We start from the raw sequence: 26323 nt of genomic DNA on the forward strand, positions 1-26323 counted from the left end.
CCGCGAAATAATACAAATATTACACAAAATTAACAAATAGTGTTACACAATATGAAAAAAAGAAAACTTTCTAAAAAGAACCATGACTGACTATCTCTGCATTCAATTTAATTAATTGAATAATAATTTATACATTCAAATCCAAGTTGTGTGCATTAGTTTTGAATTGGAAACATTACACTAAGATTTGGCGCGGAACTTTAACTTGTGTTTTCGTGCAAGTCTGCGCTTGATGGTTCTCTGAAAACGCCTCCAACAACCCTGCCATCTAGAGAAATTTCTGCATTACTGTGCTCTAGCGGGCGGAATGTTAACTACTGAGTCAAATTGAATTCGGCTCAAAGTCTGCCATAAGAAACGCATATAAACTAGAATCAGTAGCCTTTTGTACAGTGTTATATGGACGTAGGCAGTGCCACACCGAACTGGCTCCAACATTCGGAGAAACGCTGCAAGAGTGCGTCCCGATCTGTGCGCGCGCTCGTTCAGATGAAATACGAATAAAATGTGTAGAAATAAACGATTACAACTCCTTTTTAGGATATTATTTTTTGTTTCTTTCATTGGTGGTGCCATGGCACACTGGCACTGCCCCAAAAGCCGCCCCTGAATTCAAATATTTATCTGCCAAATTCTTCTCACTGTAATTCTGTTCATGGAGTGATTTAAAATGCCGGAATACACTAGACAAGGAGCAGAATACCTCCTTGTTGCACAACAAACGCAATGCTTTGTTATTTCGAGGATCACAAGAGTACTTATATTCCCATTCGTGTTTGTAAATGTATCTCTTTGTTTTGTTGTGGGACATGATTCCACAGACTTGTTGTGACAGAGTGGTCGCGATTTGGACGGTTAAAGATATAGGAATGAGTAGTCTGCTAGCTAACATTGTGAGGGGTTTAAATTATGATTGAGGGGAAGGGAACACACTATGCTACTTTTCTCCATCGCTGCTCTACATCATTCCGTCAACATTTCTCCATTCGTTATCATTCCATAGCATTCCCCGAACGCCGGCTAGTGAAGGACGGAGGAGCAGACCTAAGGACGAACGCGGTTGCCTACTAGTCAGCAGCGAACTGTGGTGTAGTCAGCCGGTGTGATTTGTGAATGCGCTTAGCTTGAGAGTTAGCGCAACAGATCTTGAAAGGTTGCAATGCTGGGTTGTAGTGACTTCTCCCGAAATTCCAATCCATTCCAAGGATTTTTTTTTTCTCTTGTACGGAGAGGGTATCCGAAGGCTTCCAGGATTTAAGCCACAGTCGCATTTGTCGCATTTTGCTACTCGACTTCTAAAAATGCAACAAACTTTGAATGTCGTCGTCGTTTTTATTTTCTAATGCCAGGCATTTGACAATAAAGTCATTTGACCTCTTGCACTCCAATATTTTTCAAAGATATTGTCATGGTCAGCCACTGAAGCACAGATTTTGAGGTGTTCCGAATCCATTTCTTGGTTTGAGTTGCACAATGGGCAGTTATGGGACTGATATATTCCAAATCTATGCAGGTGCTTGGCCAAACAATCATGGCCTGTTGCCAATCTAAATGCAGCTACAGACGATTTGCGTGGTAAATCGGGAATTAACTGTGGATTTTGATGCAGAGAGTTCTATTTTTTCCCTTGAGATTGAGTTATCAAATTTTGTTTGTTGAAGTCTAAGTATGTAGATTTAATAAATCTCTTCACAGAGTAATACGTAGATTTAGTAACAGGTTTGTAAGTAGCAGTGCTGCCCTTCTTTGCTAAAGCATCCGCATTCTCGTTTCCCAGGATTCCACAATGGGATGGTATCCATTGCAATACAATTCTTTTATTGAGTGATATTAATTGAGAGAGCATTTTAGTTATTTCTGTAATTTGAATGGAAATGTGCAAAAATGCGACAACCACATTGGACTTCAGAGACGAAGATGGAACTGGAGAAATGAAATCAGAGATGTATTAGAGCTAATCTGCATTTAAATGAAATGCTAATGGCATGGGCAATGTTCAAAAAGGTACTTAGCAATAGATGTTCAGGAATTGATTTCAAAGAGTTGGTGCAATTCATGTAAGTTAAGTGAACAATTTCTTCTAATTGATTTATATAATTCCATCGCATACTGTAAATTATGAGCGAGGATTTAGTTGCATGAATCTTGTAAAAACTGGAATTAGAAACCGCCTTTCAGTAAAAAGAGTTAGCACTCTGCTAACAATAAATCTTGAAGGGCCTACTAGTAAAGAATTTCAGTGTTTAGAGTGCCCATAAAATAACATATTTTAATGTGATGTAAATTCAGCAGTAATTGATTCTAAATATGTCTATGATTTACTTCCATAAGTATATCTAGAGTGTGATAAGATGGATTGAAAGTAATAAAACTCCAAGAAACAAATTACATAACTTATTGTGTCTGCATACTTTATTAATTTTATCTTTCTGCACAATTATTTATAATATTGCACAAGCATTTCGCAATTTGCACAAATATAATTTTTCATTTGTGCATTTTTGCGACAATTATTTATTTTCTAGCTTAAACTGTGGCTTGCACTACAGCCTGAGGCTTATTGTGCTTACCACTCCTATTCTGTGAATGATTGGGTAGCCGAACGGCGACGCTCTTGTACAAGTACAGCATGCCGCACCGTGAACTTAACCCGGACTATTGTATGGATGATGATGATGATGATGATGATATGTGAATCAACGATGGCAAAGTGACTCCGAGATCCAATGCCGAAAGTTACCCAGCAATTCTGCTTCAATTGGTTGTGGGAAAACCTCGGAAAAACTCCAACCAGGACTTGAACTCAGGCTGCTCGTTTCATAGCCAGACATGCTAACCATTACACCACAGCGGTGGACATTCCAAGCGTTACATACACCTTTCACCCTTAAAAATTGATGTTTTATAAATTTTACTCCTTCATATCCTTGAGCCCAATTGAAGGGTTCAGAGCCATAATGGGCCAAGCACCATTTATTAAAAACGGAGAAATAATACTTCTAATACAAAATATGAGTGCATCAACTAGGAAAAAAAATCAAATCATACCCTCTCCCCATAATTGTATGTATGTATGTATGTATGTATGTATGTATGTATGTATGCATGCCTGCATGTATGTATGAATGTATGTATGTATGTATCGTAACTTGGAATTACTTTGCTCCATATTTCTGATATTTTAATTAAAATATTTAGAAAATTACATTTGTACGGAATTATTTATTATTTTTTTTTTTTTTTGTAATTTTATTAACTAATTTGAGTTAAAGAGAAGGTATAATGGTATTACTATGCTCAACAAAAAATACTTAGGTTTTTCCTATTACATTTTTTTTAAGTGGAATAGAGACACCTTGCACCAGTCTTCAAAACCAACACTTAGAGATGGAATATTTGTTATGGAGCACTGTATGGCTTTTCCATGCATTAGAAGACGAGTCTGGTTTTCAGCTTGTTGAAAAATCCAAAATGGCAGACTGATAATGAGATAGGTGCAGCTTTGTGACTTTTAAGATAGTGCTGTGTTAAAAAATACAATCCACAATGATACGTCAGCTGATTTGAAACCTAGATACCGATGAAACTTTTTATTTAAGTGAAGCAGTGTATGACCTCAAGGAGCAAAGTAATCCCAAGTTACTGTATGTATGTATGTATGTATGTATGTATGTATGTATGTATGTATGTATGTATGTATGTATGTACATATTTACTGTGACGTTTTGTTCAGTGATCTCAGGATTGATTCCTCTCAGAAACTACAGCGTTTTCATAACGCGTGCGTCCGCTTCATTTGTAATGTTCGATACTATGATCATATCTCACCTTTTTTCGAGAAGTTATCATGGCTTAGGTTACATGAGAGGAGAAATCTGCACTCGCTTTCTCTCTTATATAGAATTATGCACACTTCATTCCCCTCTCATTTATTCGCTCGTTTTCATACTCTCTCTCGCTATCATAATATTAATACTCGATCACAACGCGATAACACGCTAGAAATTCCACTCCACACCATCATCTCTGTATTCCTCATCTTTCACTGTTGCTACCTCTCGTCACTGGAACTCTCTGCCGCCTGAAGTCAAGGGCTGCCGAACATTGAAATCTTTCAAATCCAAGTTACAAAATTATCTTATAACTAGTCACCAAACTAACTTACTGTTATGACAAGTGTTGTATTGCATGTTTCCACGTATTCACAATTTTTTTTTTATATTTTAGTGATATTTAACTTATTTTATCTTTTTGTTTTCATATTTCCCGATAATGGTATATCTTTAATGTTGTAACTTGAGCTATATATTATCATTATTTTCCTTACTGTGTGTACTTAAAAATATTGTGTTCATTGTAGGCTATGCTTTGTACTTTACTACTACTACTACTACTGCTACTGCTACTGCTCCTGCTGCTGCTGTCTTATATTTTTATACTTTGTATGTCTCATTTATTTTGAACTACTGTTCAGATTTTATTCTGCATTTTCCTTTCTTTCTATATGTTATACTATATTAATTATTATATGATTATCTACTTCAGTTTTATGTGTAAAATTGTAGTGTACTTCATTTGTAAATTTGTAGTGAATTTTTTTATCGCAGTTTTACTCCTGGTTGAGTGTTAGAGAAGGCTGTATGGCCTTAACTTTGACAGGTTAAATAAACTATTATTATTATTATTATTATTATTATTATTATTATTATTATTATTATTATTATTATTTCCATTTTGAATCTTGTGTACACTACTTTTAACACTTGAATATAAGTAATTGATTAACTAGCGGACTTACTCGTGTTAATTATGTAAGTCTGTCCGGCTTAAAGCTGTTTCGGTGCTTCATCACACCATCCTCAGAGCCTACTAGATCTCGGCGTGATCTCGAACTTCTCTGCCTGTTGTGTGGGTGCGTTTGATTGTTGAAAAGTGGAGTCAAATAGTGTGTGTGTACTAAAATTGATCTGTGTGTTGAGAATTTTATCTGGGTGTGTTTTAGTGTGTTTGTATATTTCGTAATGTTCCAGTGTGTTGAGTTTTTAGGTTGTATGTGTAGGATTTCCATGTCTGTATTTATGTTATTGTATGTATGGTTAGCATTGGACAGACAGGCAGATCATTCCAAACTCGATACAAAGAACACATTAAAGCAATAACCAGAGGACACAATACATCTACATATGCCGAACACTTAAATAATGCTAACCACACATACAATAACATAAATGCGGACATGGAAATCCTACACATACAACCCAAAAACCAAAAACTCAACACACTAGAACATTACGAAATATACAAACACACCCAGATCAAATTCTCAACACACAGATCAATTTCAGTACACACACACTATTTGACTCCACTTTTCAACACTTTTCAACAATCAAACGCACCCACACAACAGGCAGAGAAGTTCGAGATGACGCCGAGATCTAGTAGGCTCTGAGGATGGTGTGATGAAGCACCGAAACAGCTGAAACAGACTAACATAATTAACACGAGTAAGTCCACTAGTTAATCAATTACTTATTATTATGCATCCAGTGCTTACCCGCTTTACTTGCATGATTAGGGTTCCGCATATTGTGGATAGATGCCAGGACTGTGATCTATTTTTCAAGTTACACACCACTTCGGCGGGTCACTCTGTGCATGATGTGTATCTGTGGAGAGTTATGTCGTGTATTAGGGTGAGTGTAAGTGTAGTGTAGTGAATGGGTGAAGATGATGATGAAGATGACTAAAGGTACGGTCACACGTCGTAACTTTTGTACTGCAGCTGCAAAAGTTGCGTGTCGTGTTCACACGTAAGCCAAAAATAGCACGCTGCACGCTACTTTTCGTGCTGCGCAACCCGAGTGCTGCAAAAGCTGCAACTGGAGGTTGCGAGTCTGTTCACACACAAGGCGCTACTTTTGCAGCCGCAGTCATGCTGCAGGTTTCCATCTCCGTGTTGACTTCTCAATATACATTTTGTGGTTATGTTCGCATTATTAAGAAACTCATGCGAAAACTTACTTATCTATTATTTGCTTTTCTGTCCTAACTAGTATTCAGAAATTGGCATTATTTTTACTACAAAGCTTTTAAAAACGCCTATATACTTAAATGATAACCAACAGCATATTCACGTAATCAATGTTGGCAACCCTCCTGTTTGGAACTGCGCTACAGAAAATTAAAAAAGTGAATTATATCGTCAGCAAATATGCTCAGTCTGTGTTGTGCATTTAGTAACTGTTACAAATAATTTATTTTCATCACATCTAACATTAAAATATATCCAAACAATAAAAGTATCATTGGCACATTTGGGTGGCAACACTGGTCGCAACAGCAGCAAAAGTTTCAACAAAACCGATATCAAAAATGCTGCGGCTGCAACCCTGAGAACCCTGTTCACACGTCGCTACTTTTAAGCTGCGCGCAGCATGGAAAAGTAGCGGGCAGCAGGTTCGGCAGTCGCTACTTTTCTGGTTGCACCGTTGTTCACACATCGCAGTACGAGAGTTGCGCAGTTTTTTGTACTGCAGCGCTGTAAAAGTAGCGACGTGTGACCGTACCTTTAGGAAGAAGGGAAAACTCGGTGCTGGCACATAGCCTACTCCTAGTGTAAATTGTAGTAATCACTGCGTGTTTTTTTATCAGTTGTTCACTGTGTCGCAGGACGTGGGTGAGAACTTGTACGAGTGCGTGGCGCCCGTGTTCGACAGCGACCCTGAAGTGAAGCAGCCCCGCTACAACGGGATGCTGCAGCGCCGCTCGGAGGGCAGCGTGGACACCTGCCCCGACTTCATCAAGTTCCGGGGCAGCTTCATGCGCTCCGCCTCCCTGCCCTATTGCAGCAGCGAGACAGAGTCTGAAATTTACTCGGCCTACAGCTTTTACGGCAGCGAGGATGTGAGTATCAACTGTTCCAGATTATAATCTGATGTAAACGCTATTGAAACTTGGCATGTTATAGGCCTACTTCTTTTGTATCAATTAGCATTTATGTCTTCCTGTAACGTATACATTTCTTAATAAAATACAGAAACCCGGTACATTTTGTCTCATAAGTTAGCATGAATATACAGTTCCTGTTACACAACACAGAACTGCACGCATTGTATTCTTCACCTGACATAATTGGGAACATTAAATCCAGACGCTTGAGATGGGCAGGGCATGTAGCACGTATGGGCGAATCCAGAAATGCATATAGAGTGTTAGTTGGGAGGCCGGCGGGAAAAAGACATTTGGGGAGGCCGAGACGTAGATGGGAGGATAATATTAAAATGCATTTGAGGGAAGTGGGATATGATGATAGAGACTGGATTAATCTTGCTCAGGATAGGGACCAATGACGGGCTTATGTGAAGGCGGCAATGACCCTCCGGGTTCCTTAAAAGCCAATAAGTAAGTATAACACGTAAATTTAATACTGGAAAAATCAAAATGAAGGTTAGTATTTCAACTGTCTATAACTTTTTTTGTTGAGAGTTTATAAATATACAGTTTGCACCAATCTCATATCTCATAATACCTCAGTATATACCAGAGTGCTGCATTGGAGTTAAATCGCTCGCTTGAACTCGGTCGAATGTCGCACGCTCGAGTCAGATAAGATCGGTCGTGATACGCTCGTAATAAATAGAAGCGCAGTACAAGGTCATCTCACCGACATGTCTTATCTTGTATGAAAGGCGACAGATAAGATACACATATGTTTTGCCCACACGGTAAAAATAAGGCTTTATTTTTTGCGTTTATGACAAACGTTTAATGGAACGTACCAAAACAGTAACATGAAGTTATAAATAAAATACTATGAAAAACTTCAATATACAGTTATTATTGCTAATTAATAATTATTCAATATTTGATTTGCCACATATATAATATGATAGGTCCATACATAGTGTTCCGCCTATGTACTGCGACAATGTAGAAACGTTTTACAAAATATTATTGATACAGCAGGAGATTAATAACAATATTAGTACAGAGATAACGTCACAGAAAATATAATAAAACGAATAATCATTCTGCACAACTGTTACAGACGCAAAGATTGATACAGAAATTATTAGAGATTATTATTATTATTATTATTATTATTATTATTATTATTATTATTATTATTATTATTATTATTACTAGAAAACTTGATACAGTTCTTGCATTATCGTGATTGTGTTCTCCGTTTATAATAATTACATTTACATCCAATAACCTCTATCAGATGTGGCAAAAACAAAATCACTCCTGGCGGGGGGGGGGGGGGGGGAACATTTACCTACAACATTTATATTACATTTTAAAGCAAGTTTTGTAGTTGTACTATGGAGAGGTTAGTGAAACACTGCAAGGTTTTGAAATGATAAACATCTATGATGTTACTACACAGTTCATCACTGTAACAAGAACGAATGTCTAATGCTCAGCTTATACCGTTCGAGGATTTATCGCTCGCGACAATTTTACCAATCATGCATGTGCGCTACTTATCGGATTATGCTATGAACTACTTGGCGCTCGAGCGAAAACATCCGATGCAGACCTCTGGTATATACCCCTTGCGTCATATAGCACACATATACTCGATAGTCCAATTCTCCCCACACTTGCTCCAACATATCCATGATTATTTTTACATCACCCGTTTTATTGAAATAGGTTTTTAATATCACATTCAACATTTGTACAGTTAATATCTATTTTGTGAATTTAGATTAATTAAAATTTAGCAAAAGAAAAAAACAAATTATTTATGTTGGAAAACACTGATTTCGAATAAATTAGTATTAAAAAGAAGTATACACAAAACTTAGTTTTTTTTTTTTTTTAGAGTAAACTTACGATATATGATTAAGTCTCGTGACGAGAATATTGTAGGAAATGGAAATATAAACATTGGAAATTTATCCTTTGAAGAGGTGGAGAAGTTCAAATATCTGGGAACAACAGTAACAAATATAAATGATACTCGGGAGGAAATTAAACACAGAATAAATATGGGAAATGCGTGTTATTATTCGGTTGAGAAGCTTTTGTCATCCAGTCTGCTGTCAAGAAATCTGAAAATTAGAATTTATAAAACAGCTATATTACCGGTTGTTCTTTATGGCTGTGAAACTTGGACTCTCACTTTGAGAGAGGAATATAGGTTAAGGGTGTTTGAGAATAAGGTGCTTAGGAAAATATTTGGGGCTAAGAGGGATGAAGTTACAGGAGAATGGAGAAAGTTACACAACACAGAACTGCACGCATTGTATTCTTCACCTGACATAATTAGGAACATTAAATCTAGACGTTTGAGATGGGCAGAGCATGTAGCACGTATGGGTGAATTCAGAAATGCATATAGAGTGTTCATTGGGAGGCCGGAGGGAAAAAGACCTTTAGGGAGGCCGAGACGTAGATGGGAAGATAATATTAAAATGGATTTGAGGGAGGTGGGATATGATGATAGAGACTGGATTAATCTTGCTCAGGATAGGGACCGATGGCGGGCTTATGTGAGGGCGGCAATGAACCTCCGGGTTCCTTAAAAGCCAGTAAGTAAGTAAACTTACGATATTTTGACTTCGTGGAAATTGAAACGTCAAATTTTTGCTTTTATCAGCTGAAAACCCGTATTTCGTGAATCCGTGGTTCGCGAAAACTAGGTATCTCTAATTATGAACTTCATTCATACATAGTGTTCTGCGCAGGGAGAGATTTTATTGCAAACTTAGCGTTCTCCAATCTTTCTTATTCTGTTTTCCTCTTAGTCTCTGCACCTTAATGTCGTCTATCATCTGATATCTTCTTCTACCCAGAACTTCTCTCCCGTTCACCATTTCTTCCAGTGCATCCTTCAGTAGGCAGTTTCTTCTCAGAAAGTGTCTTAATTATTATTTTTTTATATTAATATCGAGAGAGGGGAGGCAATTTCCCAGTCTGTTTGATGTGTGAAAATAACAGTTTATGTACCAAGTGCTCTAGTATTGAAGTGTTGTTCCATTTTCACCACAGAATAAAATACACTTCTTGAGTGTGAGTCATGTTTGCTGGCGTCTTTCAGGTTGGAGATGACGATTCGGAGTGGTCCCCCTCTTCTGGACATCCGTGGAAGACCAGCAAGCTGCGACTCCGGAAAGGCCGAAGCGTTGTCCACAAGAGTCTGGAGGACAACTACGGAGCCGTTATTGTGGCCAATCACGAGGCCCTGGCACAGGTGCTGGAACAGGTGCGCAGCTTTCATTAAACTATTGATCCATTGTTATTGTGAGGATCATGTAAGAATAGTTTCTAAAGTGCTAATTTAGCCATCTCTTCAGTGTTACTAAATAATACCAGATAATATCACCAAAGAGGGTAAAATCACAATGCCATGTACTGAAATAATAATAATAATAATAATAATAATAATAATAATAATAATAATAATAATACTTACTTACTTACAAATGGCTTTTAAGGAACCCGGAGGTTCATTGCCGCCCTCGCATAAGCCCACCATTGATCCCTATCCTGAGCAAGATTAATCCATTCTCTATCATCATATCCCACCTCCCTCAAATCCATTTTAATATTATCCTCCCATCTACATCTCGGCCTCCCCAAAGGTCTTTTTCCCTCCGGTCTCCCAACTAACACTCTATATGCATTTCTGGATTCGCCCATACGTGCTACATGCCCTGCCCATCTCAAACGTCTGGATTTAATGTTCCTAATTATGTCAGGTGAAAAATACAATGCGTGCAGTTCTGCGTTGTGTAACTTTCTCCATTCTCCTGTAACTTCATCTGTCTTAGCCCCAAATATTTTCCTAAAAATCTTATTCTCAAACCCCTTAATCTCTGTTCTTCTCTCAAAGTGAGAGTCCAAGTTTCACAACTATAAAGAACAACCGGTAATATAACTGTTTTATAAATTCTAACTTTCAGATTTTTTTGACAGCAGACTAGATGACAAAAGCTTCTCAACCGAATAATAACACGCATTTCCCATATTTATTCTGCATTTAGTTTCCTCCCGAGTGTCGTTTATATTTGTTACTGTTGCTCCAAGATATTTGAATTTTTCCACCTCTTCAAAGGATAAATCTCCAATTTTTATATTTCCATTTCGTACAATATTTCCGTCACGAGACATAATCATATACTTTGTCTTTTCGGGATTTACTTCCAAACCTATCACTTTACTTGCTTCAAGTAGAATTTCCGTGTTTTCCATAATCGTTTGTGGATTTTCTCCTAACATATTCACGTCATCCACATAGACAAGAAGCTGATGTAACCCGTTCAATTCCAAACCCTCTCTGTTATCCTGGACTTTCCTAATTGCATACTCTAGAGCGAAGTTAAAAAGTAAAGGTGATAGTACTTCTCCTTGCTTTAGCCCACAGTGAATTGGAAAAGCATCTGATGGAAACTGACCTATACGGACTCTGCTGTACGTTTCACTGAGACACATTTTAATTAATCGAACTAGTTTCTTGGGAATACCAAATTTAATAAGAATATCATATAAAACTTCTCTCCTAACCGAGTCTTAGACTCTTTGAAATCTATGAATAACTAATGTACTGTACCCTTGTACTCCCATTTTGATGATGATGATGATAATAATAATAATAATAATAATAATAATAATAATAATAATAATAATCTTTATGTTGGGAGGTGTTTTCTAATTGATTCAATAATTAGTGGAAGAGTATGTTTTCCTCCTGGGCATCTTTCACATTATGTTGGTAAGTAGTAGATTAGTATGATCTAATATTAAAATGTATTTTGTCTGACAACATGAAATTCATTGCTTTGACTAAACAGTTTACAATTCACGAGACCTAACCTAAAAATGTATTTTGTTTGATCACGTGAAATGATTAGTACGAATTTCGCAAACAGAATACCACTTTGAAATGTATACCCTACTTAAAATACATACTCCTAAGTTGCTACCATGCTATTTCCTCTCTTGGACATTTTAATAAAACTCTGAACACTAAGAAATATATTTCTGTTCATTAGCCACGTGCATGTTTCATATCAAATAGGTCTGTAAGTTACATCTTATTTAATTGCTGTCTGAATAATAGTGTTGGATTGGAATCATAATCCAATTCAACCGAATTATGTATTGGTTACTTACTTACAAATGGCTTTTGAAGAACCCGCAGGTTCATTGCTACTCTCACATAACCCCGCCATTGGTCCCTATCCTGTGCAAGATTAATCCAGTCTCTATCATCATATCCCACCTCCCTAAAATCTATTTTAGTATTATCCTCCCATCTACGGCTCGGCCTCCCCAAAGGTCTTTTCCCTCTGAATTATGTATTGGTATTAATATTAATACCGGTATTTTAAATTAATTATTAATTACGTTCAAATTTCACAAGATGGTTACTTCCATTTCATCAGTTGCCTTTACTGAAAACCAAAATTAATGCTGCCAACATAACAGTTAGAAAATAACTGCCAGTTGTAGTATTTGTCAGTACTCGAAATTCAAAAAAGTTGGTAAAAGAAAATTCAATCTGATGTCTAGAAAATTACTATAATCCACTAGCATATGTAGCAATAGAGGAAAAATTGTTAGGTTTCACGCTTACGGTATTAAGTGAGTTGATCCGGACTATATAACAGTGCCCTTAATAATGGTGCTTAACATCTTCTGTAGTTTAAGATTCTATAACACTGGAGTTAACTTAGTTGGTAAATTTTTATCGTTTCAGGAGACTTTGGTAAGCAAAATTTGTATGTTTTTCTATTGATTTATTTCGGTTATACTTTTTTCGTTTATTCGTTTTTTTTAATTTATACGATCACATTCTAAATGCCCAGGTGATACGAAACATCATTTATATGTTCTAAATCAGATTTATACGTTTTCAACCTCGAAAATCTGCCGTGGCCGTGTTTAGATTGATTACTGGTCATGATTGCCTCAGTAAACGCCTCCATCGTATTGGAGTACTGAATTTACCTAAATGCTTACTGTGCACCAGAGAAGAGGACATGGAGATGGAGCATCTGGCTAATTGTGAAACTCTTAGGACATTTGTGGACCTTCCATCAAAATATTGGGAAGCAAGAAGAATGATGACTTCTCTGTTAAATCCAGAGCATTAGACACACACACACACACACACACACACACACACACACATACACACATACACACATACACACACACGTTCTAAATCAGTTTTGCTAGAAATTAGGTTTGAAGTGAATATGTAAGAATATGAAAATACAGGACGTGGGACCCACTTCGAAATTGGTGCAAAATTCCAAGATGCCCATGATTGGCTGCAGTAATCCTGTGTCCTTTGATGACAGTTTTACTACTTTAGAAATGGTGAAACATTTTGTAACACCATGATGTAAATAAACAAATTATGAAGTTATTCAAATTTATAACACATATTCTTGAAGAATATAAGATTATTCATAGGAAATCTTAGCTGTTCAGAGGCAAAGCCGGCTGATTAATTAGATTTCAAACTGCAATCAGGAAAATTCTACCACACAGTCTTACCTTGTTCTTTCAATGTGATCTTCATAACAACATTACGCTTATTAAAAAAGTTAGTTATTTTGGACTGCTTGCCCTCAAATTGTGATGAATCTAAGACTATTCGTCCCAGAAAAATCGTACTGTGACAGTCCCAAACTATTTGTCACAACGCGTTTTGGTACCGCTACAAGATTTGTACCACGACATATCGTTCCAAAGTATTTGTCCCAACATGATTTAGTCCCACATTTCTACCAAATAAGTCATAAATGTTGCCAGTTTACTGTTGGCATTGAAAGAGAGGAGCCACAATCTGTTGTCCTTATCAATTTGGAAACGGTCTGGTATGACTTCCAAATCATCTACGGATTTAGGATCGCGAGGTAAATTTTGTTTACGAACCCTTTGCACCAAACGATTTATGGTTAATTTTTTTTGGAAGTTTTAAGTACGTCTCATTTGACACCGCACTGAAATGACGATTCACTATTGAAGATGTTGCAGTCATCCAATGAAATTTGGTTTTGCCTTTCTGAATCTTTGAATTATAACTAGCAAATTGTTGTTTTTAGAAATTTCACATCAGTAAAGGCATTATTGTACACTTGTCTACAGTAATGATAATGATAATGAATCATGGATACTGCGCGCAAGAAAGGCATAAGTGATTAACGTGGATAACTATAGCTGTGTCGCATTTTTTAATGGCACATCGAGGCAAAAATGTTACATACAGCCCTGTCCAGGAAGCTTTTAGTTGACTATTTTTGGAGACATTAAAAAGTGGTTAACCGATCCACCAAATTCAGTCACTAGCTCACTGACTGAATGACTCTGGCTTACTCACTCATTCTCCTACAGTCACACTGACTGACTCATTCATTCTCTTACTGACTCACATTCTCTCATTGATTCACTCATTCTCTGTAACTCATTATCTTACTGAATCACTCATTCTCTCTCTCTCACTCACTTACTGCCTCAATCTTTGTCCCATTCATTTACTGTCTGACTGACTGACTGACCCACCAAGTCACTCATTCTCTCACTCACTGATTTGCTTCTTCTTCTTCTTCTTCTTCTTCTTATTCTTCAGTAGGTGCTACAACTTCGTCGAAGTTTTGACCTTCTCAATTAATTTACGCTATTTCTTTCTGTTATGAACAAGATTTGGCCAATTCTTTACATTCATTGTTTTCAAATCGTTGGTTATGTTTTCCTTCCATCTACTTTTTGGTCTTCCTTTTGCTCTTTCCATTTACATATTTTCTTAACTGTTTTTCCTTCGTCCACACGATTGATATGGCCAAACCATGCCATCCTTTGCGCTTTGATATAGTTTACTATGTGTTGGTTTTGTATTAAAATATTTAACTCTTTATTATTTCTAATTCTCCACTCATCGTTTGCATCTTTTATTGGGCCAAATATCCTTCGTAATATCTTCCTTTCAAAAACCAGGAGCTTTCGGTTAGGCAATTCAGTTAGGGTCCAGGTTTCACTTGCATATGTTACAATTGGTCTTATTACTGTTAAATATAGTCTTAATTTTGCTTGTTTAGATGCATATTAATTTCTTTTGAATAGGTTGAGATTTGCAAAATATTGTAACTTTTAATTCAGACTATAATGTAATTTTATTCTTACAACAATAATCACTTTCTATAATTGAATGTAAACACTCCCGTCAACAATGGGATTTCCACTCCACACAGTAACACAGTATTCGTTATTGCACTCCACAGACGACAATGACAATTTACTTGAATTATTGAGAACAACAATGTACTGCTAATCTTAACTGATGTTCACAAAGCACTATTTACAAAACAAAACTGTCAGTTCTCAGTTCACAGTTTGTTTGCCTTGGCTAGTTCTTCTAGCTCAGTCACTCAAGTTCACAGTATCTCGAACCCAAGACCTTCAGAGACAGCCCACTGAACTTCGAACTCAGGTCTCCCAACTGCGGTCCACTACACTCGAACTCAGGACTTCCGCTGACAGTCCACTGGACGCTCACACAGCTGCGGACACACTCAAGTCGAACTCCGGTCTTGAAGCTGGCTTCACTGCTACCAAAAACTAGCGACGACTGCAACAACAACTAACTCAAGTTCACTCGCGTGTCGTATTTATAACTAAACCATAGTTTCCGGAAAGTACGATGCTGGAAATTTCTATAGATGCCCAGAAGATGGCGCCTCTCGATTTCTCTGGATTTCTCCCTTCAGTCGCAGGCGCATTACTTCCCCCTCTCTGCCGCGGTCGCCGTCTCTTCTCTCCTCTCTATGCTACAGCACATGCCCCAGGAAGCAGATGCGCGCGCAACTTCATTTGCCGCGCCGAGCCACCGCCGACCTTGCCCTCCTTCTGCCGGTCGCGAGATCGTATCCCGGCTGTCACAATATGCTTTATTTGCCATAACAATTCTATTGTTTATTTCTTCCTCAATATTCACTGATTCACTTACTGATTCATTCTCTCACTGATCCACCAATTCACCTTTCATTCACTGATTCACTTACTGACTCACCTCAGACTCCTCTTCTTACAATCAGGTCTTGTGTTCCACAGGTCCAGGCAGGCACGCTGGTCCCACCCGCTCTGCGAGGTCTCAAGTCTGCACTCAACCTGCGCTGGACGGACTTCACTGTGGACGAGTCTCGCCCTGTAGTGGTGGGGCGTCGCTCGTTTTGCTCAGCGCTGTGGGGTGCCCACGGCGTTACCTTGAGCCTGACGGTGGACCAGACCCTGCAGAGCGGCGTGTCTTCCGGAGGGTGCTTCTCTCTGCGGCCACTCACGGAATTCAGTGACCTGGTACCTGCACGATTCCTGCCTGGACAGCCACCGGACAAAGAGGACCTCATGCAAGGTGAGATTGCGTTGCAGACCTGTTACTCCTGAACGTAATGTAGGAAGAAAGAGAGGTTACTTTATTATATCTGCAAGAAGCAAACATGACTTACTGGAAACGCTGTTTTCTTCTAGATAACTGAACTAGCGCCTTCATTTTACAATGATAGGATTAGTGGACAATTGGTCTATTCGAAAATGTCTGTGGAAAAATGTCGTTTTTCTTCTTCTTCTCCTCCTCCTCCTCCTCCTCCTCCTCCTCCTCCTCCTCCTCCTCCTCGTCCTCCAAGCTTTGAGCCTTTTAAGGCTTGTTATGGCTCCAAATTAATTACACTCATTGATTGATCCATCTTTTCTTAAGTCTACCGATGTTTCTCCTCTCTTTAGGTATACGAGGCCTGTCTAAAAAGTATCCGACCTTAAATTTTCCCGCGCAAAGTAGTGATTCTAAGGCGGCGCCACTGTGCACGGTGGAAGGAGGAATCGTAATGTGCATGCTTGAATTTTTTCACCGCATTCGCTTGTGCCAGTCACTGGCTGGTGGTCGCCAAGTAAGGTGCTGTTCTAAGTGTTTGTCGGATTTAGTTTTCTTGCAAGATGACTGAACGAATTGAGCAAAGATACTGCATCAAATTTTGTCAAAAGCTTGGTGATTCTCAAAGTCAAACAATTCGTAATATTCAGCAGGTGTTTGGGGAAGATGCGATGGGTGTAACACAAATTAAGGAGTGGTTCAACCGATTCAAAGATGGCCGCACATCAGCGGAGAGTGAGCAGCGTTGTGGCAGGCCCCAAACTGCTCGGAGTGCAGCTGTTGTTGAGAGGGTGCGAAATTTGGTGATGGCAGATCGTCGTTTGACCATGCGGGAGACTGCCAAAGAGGTTGGAGTGAGTAAAGATTCTGCACATGCAATTTTGCGTGATGATTTGAACATGAACCGAGTGGCTGCGAAATTCGTGCCCAAGTTGTTGTCCCCGGAACAAAAAGACCTCTGTCGTGACGTTGCACAGGACCTTCTGGACACCGCCAACACTGATCCTGGGTTTCTGAACACCGTGATAACTGGAGATGAGTCATGGGTGTACGGGTACGACCCAGGAACAAAAAGACAGTCGTCGCAATGGAAGCATCCCGAGTCTCCCGAAGAAAGCGCAGCAGGTGCGAAGCAAAATCAAGGTGATGCTGACTGTTTTCTTTGATGTCCGTGGAATTGTGCATCACGAATACGCACCGGAAGGACAAACAGTGACAAAGGAGTACTATCACGATGTTCTCCGGCGACTCCGTGATGCAGTTCGGCGCAAAAGACCAGACATGTGGACGGCAAACAACTGGCACTTGCATCACGACAACGCCCCCGCACATTCATCCCAATTGATCCACACTTTCTTGGCCAAACATGGAATTACAACCGTTCGCCAACCTCCCTACTCTCCAGACCTGGTTCCTTGCGACTTCTGGTTGTTTCCAAAATTGAAGACACCACTGAAAGGATCCCGTTTTGAGAGTAGAGAAGAGATAATGCGGAACACGACGACGGAGCTGAACACCATTCCAAAAGAAGATTTCCGGCAGTGGAAGGATCGGTGGGCTAAGTGTGTGGAAGCACAAGGGGCCTACTTTGAAGGGGATTAGGGTCCCAACCCCTGCAGGTATTTGAAATATTTTTTCTGGCTAAAGGTCGGATACTTTTTAGACAGGCCTCGTATAATGCATAATTTGTTTGGGATATCTATCTTCGTCCATTCTCTCTACGTGTTCCAGCCATTTTTGTCTATAATTTACTATCTATTCATTTATATTATAAATTTGTAATTGGTTACTTGTATTTTCATTTCTAAGTCTGTCTCTTCTTGTTACACCCAGTACCGACCTCAGAAACATCATCTCTATTGCCTGTGATCTACTTTTATCTCTAGATGACATTGTTCATGTCTCACTGCTATGTAGCGCCCCTGGGATTGCCATAGTTTTATAGAAATTTATCATTGCGTCTTTTCTGACTTTGTTCCTCAGTGTCCTCTTAATTGTACCACACATTCTCGAAAAATTTTCAATTTCGTTTTCTGTATCTACTTCTTTAATGTATGATAACGAGCAACCCAGGAACTTAAATTTATTTTACTTGTTCTATTGGCATATTATTTAGTACAAATTTACATCTTATAGGGTGGAGTCCCTGAAATGCCATCGCCTTACTTTTACTTATGGAGATGTCAAAATTATAATTCTGTATTCAGCGGCTGATTTTCAGGGGAGGCAAGGGAGGCCGTGCCTTCCCTAATATTTTACCAGAAAACAATATGGCAGTAATAATTTCAGCTGAATTAAGATCACAGACAAGTTACAGCAAATAACGAACATTTTTCCTTTTATATTAATTTTACTATTCACTACGACTAAGATGTAAGTTACGTAAAGTCGACCACATCCAGTTGGTGATGCCCGCTCGCTATACTGTAGATAGTACAAATAATTCGTACTGAAAAATAACAGATAGCGCTGTAACCTGTATAGTCGACATCTACCAGCCTGCTGTGTCTATGCGAGAGCGGCAGAGAGGAGTCGGCTACATGACGCTACTCCCCGGTAGCCATAACAGCAGTTCAACCAATAAGATAGCTGGTTAGAAGAGTGTTTAAACTTGACTAGAACGCGCGAGGGGAGCCGATTTGGAGACGTCCTAACCACCGCTAACAACTGTACTGCTTATAGTCACGGCCGGTTTCGGCTGTATTGGGAAGCTCTCTCTCTTTTTTTCTCTTCTTGGTTTTAGAAACTTGAGTCACGTGTTGTTAGTTTTCTCTCCCTGCGTAAAAGTTTTCATTTATGTTGTTAGATTTTCTCTTGTTTGCGGGTGTTCTTGTTATTTTATTCTTTTGTGTTACGAGATGTATTTACTTATACAGTATTTTAACTATATCGAGAGTTTAGAAACAAATGCAGATTTGTCTCTAGCGTCTTCTAGTAGCAGTTATTCAGTATGTTGTGACTTATTTGATCGGTTTGGGAAGAAAGAGGAACGTCCAGTTAATTTGCTGTCAAATTAGACTATGTAATAGTAATAAACAAGCCCCGGGTTCTTGGGTTCGAATCAATTTTGTTGCTATCTCGTTACTCTCGAAATATTGCTTTTCTTATTCGTTTTATGTAGCAAAGACTAACATTCTTAAATTCAATATGACCTAAAAAGACCTAATTCGTAGGTTAGGACTTTGAGTGTCCTAAAGAGAGGCAATCTTTACCAAGCCGTTATAATATATTAACAGTGTGTTGTTTATATTTATTTTTTCCCCTAAAATCATGTAAATTCCTAAACTTAAGATTTAAAATCCTAAAATATAAATTGGAAAACCTAATTTTAATTTCTTAAAATCTATAAATTCTGCACTTGGTAATGAGGTATGTCACAGGCCTTATATTTTTATATTCTCATCATTCACGTCTTGGCCTCCTCAACTTTCAAACCCACCATCCGCTACTGTCTGTATTATTTTGTGGAGTTCAAACAAGGCTCTCTGCATCATATCTTATGATCTGATCATCCGCATGTAAGAGTGTTGTTATAAAGTTGTTTGATATGTGAAGCACTTAGCCGCTGTTTCCATTGTCGGATTTCATTGTCCAAATATAGATTAAATAGAGTGGGTGAAGTGCAGCACCCTTGTCATACTCCCATATTAATATTTGTTTTCTTTAGATTTCCATTTCTTTGTTTTATGCATATATTTGTGTTTTTATATATCTCTTTAAATGTTTCAATGATATGAACTGGTATTCCTCTGCAGGTCATTATTAAGGAGTGGATTCCTATGTAATTAAATATTATTTTTGCGTGTTATAAAACACAATTAACAAAGTTAAAACTTCCGAACATGAAGTTTCAAGTTTAAAACCCAAATTTGATTTCACATAAAACACATATTTTCACAAAAAAATTATGTAAATACATATTTTCAGGAAATCTATTATAAACACATAAATCTTGGAGTTTTATTACTTAAATAATTTTTTACAAGAACTTTTAAATATTTTAAAACTAAATCAATTATGTCACCAGAAGTATGTTATCTTTTTAAGAATTCTTGGTTGCTTCGTGTTTCTAAGCGCTGTGTGGTGTATCCGTGATCCATTTTTGCAATAGTATCGCCTCAAGTTCTGAGAACTGCTAGGCAGCATATCTGTGTTATTATTAGAGAATAAATTAACATGGACAAGGAGGAGAGATCTTGCAACACATAATTAGGAATGTTTATTGTTGCTGAAGATGATTTCATTCCACGCTTTGTTTGTGAAACACAACAGATGAGAGCTCGGGTATGAACATTATTTAATTTAAACAAATCTCTCGCCTCTCGCTCATGTCTATCAAGTAAGGCAATATATCTTGTTGTGATTCCCTGTTATCGGGCTTCGTCAATCGATATCCTTCAAGATATACTGAAAGGTGGTTGTTTAAAAAACGATTTGGCTTTCCTATTAGCAAATCTAAGCTTTTTGTGTGACACCATAAAAAAACTCGAAACGTCCAAAAACCTGTTGTCTGAAACAGGGAGGTGCGTGCCGTGAAAATTAAACTAGACTCGCTATCAGGTTCAGAAGTACAAGTAGTAAGGGACAAATTCCAGAATGTGTTTGGGAAAAACAGTGGATATAAAAAAATTAAGTATTGGAGGGTGTCCCTGTAGGTGAAATTGACGATGTTTGTGTTTGTGACATTCTTCTCTTTAAATATGCACTTCTGACGTCCTGTGATGTGGAAGGATAGTTTTCACAGTATAAGTCTTGTTCAGAGATAATCGGCATGCATTTGGAGATGACCTTTGTTGTTCACTGCAATTCTCGGCCAACTACTAGCACTCAAGTGTGGTTGGTGAGTACCTAGTAACATTTTTTTTTTCAATGTTAAGTAAGGTATTTTTGCCATATTTAAAAGAAATATTTTTTTTTTATTTTTAGCAAATATTTTCATACTTTTTAGCACATAAAAATAAAGATATTTAAATTTTTTAGCACATAAAAATCCGCTCCCTAGTCATTATATCCCATAATTTATCTCTATCGACTCTATCAAATGCTTTACTGAAATCTATAAATATTATATATGTTGGACAGTTAAATTCTCTTCTTTTTTTCTATCAGTAGTTTTAAAGTAAATATATTATCAGTAGAGGATCTCCCTTTTCGGAACCCTGATTGTTCTTCCAAAAGAATTTCGTTCATTATAAAAATTCAATAAAATTTAGACCTTTCATAATGTCCATGTTGTAACATCGATTATTGCAAAACGTCCAAATGTTAATACGGTCCACGTTATATGATCCGTGCTTAGAAAACGTTGGCGAAATATATCTTCTTTGGATCCAACAAACTCGTCCGAGAGATCCAGGAGCTCTGAAATCTGAAAGGGATTCCTCCTAAAAGTACAGATCCAAGAAATAATAAACACAGCTCAATCAGTTCGAGGTACAGACCGATTATTTAGTCCTGACAGCCAGCGACACGAAAGAGGGGAAGTAAGAGGAGTAGTGGGAAGAGTTCTGGAATAGAGTTAGGGGTGAGCGGTCGGTAAAGGAATGCAGCACAGTTTAACTGTACTAGAAACATACTGCTCTACCGCACACATGACATCCTATCGCTCCGAAGGCAAGCGAGAGACTAATCCAAACACCCCTTGGTGTAACTAAATGGAGTCGCCTGACCTAGGTGCACTTCTCTGGCGACTATCAGGATTAAATAATTGTACTGTGATCTTCTCTTCGCTGATGGACCTCAAGCTGTCTGAAGACGAAGTGAAGAATTTTCTTTTTATTAATACCATTTCCATCATCTGCAGCAATTTTGAATACATTGTTGTTAATTTTGTTTCATATGAGGTAGATATTTGTATTTATAGAGGCTGTCTGTTTTATAATAACTAGACAGCTGAACTTAATGCAGTTCCATGTTTTTTGATTTGACATATTGAAAAACTACAAGTGGATCTTTGCCGATCACGATTATTATGTTTGAATGAAGGCAACTTAATTTTGCATAAATGCATATTTCGAAGATTTTCCCTTTTAAATGCATATATATTTTTATTTTGCATATTTAAATGAATATATTAACAACATCTTTCCTTATTTTCCCCGATTTATTACCTGATTTCAAAAATATTTCTCTGATAAAAATAAGAATTATTTCCAAGATATGTAAAAAATTTGTGAGAAATAAAATTAATCAATCAATCTTCTTAATGTATCCAGCTGTTTGCTGACAACATAAAGTCCACTGTAGTCTATTCAGTTGTTGTTTTTCACGAGAAATGAGGGATATTTTGATCGGTGTTCATTATAGATGCCTGTTGCTAGTAGCCAGAGTTGGGGTGTAGTCAATATATACTGCAGGGCTGTGTCTTCTGCAACTGGTACTGATGATTTTAATTTACTTCTTTTGTGGTTTATGGATGGACAGTATAGAAGAATGTGTTCCAGATCTTCATCATGATTATTACACCACAGACAAGTAGGATTATCAGAAATGTGAAATCAGCGTAGGTACAATTGAGTGACAATGTGACCTGTTCTGGCTCTTGTTAAAAATGTTTGAACATGTCTGGGCAAGTTTTTGTACATTTCCAGGTTATTTGGTTACTTTTGTACAGACTGTAAAATTTTTCCTTTGTCAGAAGAGAGCCAATAGTTGATCCATAGGTTTGTAACATGAGACTTTACTGAAGCAAAAGCACTGGATAGAGATATCACTTGAAGAGGTGTTGGTTGCAAATATGTTGCCTGTATTGCAATATTATCGACTTTCTCGTTTTATAATAAATAAAATCAGTAATTAGATAATTACTGTGTAATGAAATTGCTGCGATGACAATGGATACTTCTTCCTAGTGTATAAATTTGGTCGTTTTCCATTTTAACATTTGGCTTAGGCACTGTGATAATAAAGTTATGTATTGTTGAGGTCATGAAATTGCTGTGACGACAATGCTGCTAGTGCACTGTGATTTCATAGAAAGAAAACTGAATGTATTTAAACACTTGAGACAGTGAAGTCACGTGGTATGTAAATTTTCGTTTCAACACGTTTACTGCACAGTGAAGCATGTACCAATCACATTATGTGATGTTGAGATATTGTTCTGGGTATTTAAACTAATTTCGCAAGATAAGAGAAGAAGTTTCACAGTAGAAAACCTGGAGAAATCGTTGATTATTTGCTGCCATAATAATTAAATGAATGGCAAAGGAAGTTAAAAAAGCTGGAAAGTTAAAAATGTACCAATTCAAAAATATACCAATTCAAAAATGTGTGTAAAGTGAGTAAGAGAGAAGGATTTGATTAAATCATCGGCCCTCCAGTGAGGGTGACGACAAGGACCCTGAATACAGAGCAGTTATGTTATTTTTAAGTCATTGGTTAATTAAAAAAAGTAGGCTACTAGATTTTGAATTTGGGATTTGCTTGATGCCAAAATGTCATATTGACTAGAGTCGTGCACAACCAGTTACGAAAAATATAAATTATATATTGCTATTGAGCAGCTGGCGCGTATGCAAAGCTCTCCCATCTCGCGGAGTGTCTCAGTTTCGGTTTATCGAATATTCGACTTGTTTCTCACTCTTTGTGGATGGATGGCAAAGGCAGAATACGTTGAGCCATGGAGCAGTTACAAGAGCCCTTGCAAGGACGCGTTTATCATCGTGTAGGCCTCCATTTGATTGATAATGCTTCCTCTCTCAGTACATTCGTTCAATCAATCAATCATCCATCATCCATTCATCGACTCATTGATTCATTCTTACATCGATTCATTCACGTATGGATTGATTGATTAATTCATTGATTCATTGATTGATTCATTCATCCAGTCCAGTTATTACAGTTGGGTACCTTCAAGGACAACAACATGCTTCGTAAAAATACAAGCATTTGAACTTCAGAGTACTTTCATTTTTGTTAATACGCCCTATCTTCTTAAAAAATGATTTCTTAATGAAATAATAATGCAGCTCTTTAGAGTAATTAAAAGGCATTATATATTAACAGCTACAGATCGTAAAAAACAGCTTGTTACTAATCCATACAGTAAGGACAGATCGTAAAAAACAGCTTGTTAGGAATCCATACAATAAGGACAGATCGTAAAAAACAGCTTGTTACTAACCCATAGAATAAGGGCAAATCGTAAAAAACAGCTTGTTACTAATCCATACAATAAGGACAGATCGTAAAAAACAGCTCGTTACTAACCCATAGAATAAGGGCAAATCGTAAAAAACAGCTTGTTACTAATCCATACAATAAGGACAGATCGTAAAAAACAGCTTGTTACTAACCCATAGAATAAGGGCAAATCGTAAAAAACAGCTTGTTACTAATCCATACAATAAGGACAGATCGTAAACAACAGCTTGTTACTAATCCATACAATAAGGACAGATCGTAAAAAACAGCTCGTTACTAATCCATAGAATAAGGGCAAATCGTAAACAACAGCTTGTTACTAATCCATACAATAAGGACAGATCGTAAAAAACAGCTTGTTACTAATCCATAGAATAAGGGCAAATCGTAAACAACAGCTTGTTACTAATCCATACAATAAGGATAGATCGTAAAAAACAGCTTGTTACTAATCCATACAATAAGGACAGATCGTAAAAAACAGCTTGTTACTAATCCATAGAATAAGGACAAATCGTAAAAAAACAGCTTGTTACTAATCCATACAATAAGGATAGATCGTAAAAAACAGCTTGTTACTAATCCATACAATAAGGACAGATCGTAAAAAACAGCTTGTTACTAATCCATAGAATAAGGGCAAATCGTAAACAACAGCTTGTTACTAATCCATACAATAAGGATAGATCGTAAAAAACAGCTTGTTACTAATCCATACAATAAGGACAGATCGTAAAAAACAGCTTGTTACTAATCCATAGAATAAGGGCAAATCGTAAAAAACAGCTTGTTACTAATCCATACAATAAGGACAGATCGTAAAAAACAGCTTGTTACTAATCCATAGAATAAGGGCAAATCGTAAAAAACAGCTTGTTACTAATCCATACAATAAAGACAGATCGTAAAAAACAGCTTGTTACTAATCCATACAATAAGGACAGATCGTAAAAAACAGCTTGTTACTAATCCATACAATAAGGACAGATCGTAAAAAACAGCTTGTTACTAATCCATAGAATAAGGGCAAATCGTAAAAAACAGCTTGTTACTAATCCATACAATAAGGACAGATCGTAAAAAACAGCTTGTTACTAATCCATAGAATAAGGGCAAATCGTAAAAAACAGCTTGTTACTAATCCATACAATAAGGATAGATCGTAAAAAACAGCTTGTTACTAATCCATACAATAAGGACAGATCGTAAAAAACAGCTTGTTACTAATCCATAGAATAAGGGCAAATCGTAAAAAACAGCTTGTTACTAATCCATACAATAAGGACAGATCGTAAAAAACAGCTTGTTACTAATCCATAGAATAAGGGCAAAACGTAAAAAACAGCTTGTTACTAATCTATACAATAAGGACAGATCGTAAAAAACAGCTTGTTACTAATCCATACAATAAGGACAGATCGTAAAAAACAGCTTGTTACTAATCCATAGAATAAGGGCAAAACGTAAAAAACAGCTTGTTACTAATCTATACAATAAGGACAGATCGTAAAAAACAGCTTGTTACTAATCCATACAATAAGGACAGATCGTAAAAAACAGCTTGTTACTAATCCATAGAATAAGGGCAAATCGTAAAAAACAGCTTGTTACTAATCCATACAATAAGGACAGATCGTAAAAAACAGCTTGTTACTAATCCATAGAATAAGGGCAAATCGTAAAAAACAGCTTGTTACTAATCCATACAATAAGGATAGATCGTAAAAAACAGCTTGTTACTAATCCATACAATAAGGACAGATCGTAAAAAACAGCTTGTTACTAATC

At 37.3% G+C, this 26323-nt stretch overlaps 1 protein-coding gene across 7 annotated transcripts in view; it reads left to right on the plus strand.

Moving 5' to 3' along the window:
- The window catches only part of LOC138692219 (uncharacterized), a 218348-nt gene that overhangs the window by 189487 nt on the left and 2538 nt on the right, over window positions 1–26323 (plus strand). For all 7 annotated transcript variants that reach the window (XM_069815327.1, XM_069815332.1, XM_069815333.1 and 4 more), the window contains 3 exons: window positions 6673–6906; window positions 10055–10219; window positions 16075–16372. In XM_069815327.1, the coding sequence (XP_069671428.1) occupies window positions 6673–6906; window positions 10055–10219; window positions 16075–16372 (697 nt within the window). The remainder of the gene's footprint in view (window positions 1–6672; window positions 6907–10054; window positions 10220–16074; window positions 16373–26323) is intronic.

Source organism: Periplaneta americana, chromosome 16, assembly GCF_040183065.1.
Source record: "Periplaneta americana isolate PAMFEO1 chromosome 16, P.americana_PAMFEO1_priV1, whole genome shotgun sequence".
NCBI lineage: Eukaryota > Metazoa > Arthropoda > Insecta > Blattodea > Blattidae > Periplaneta > Periplaneta americana.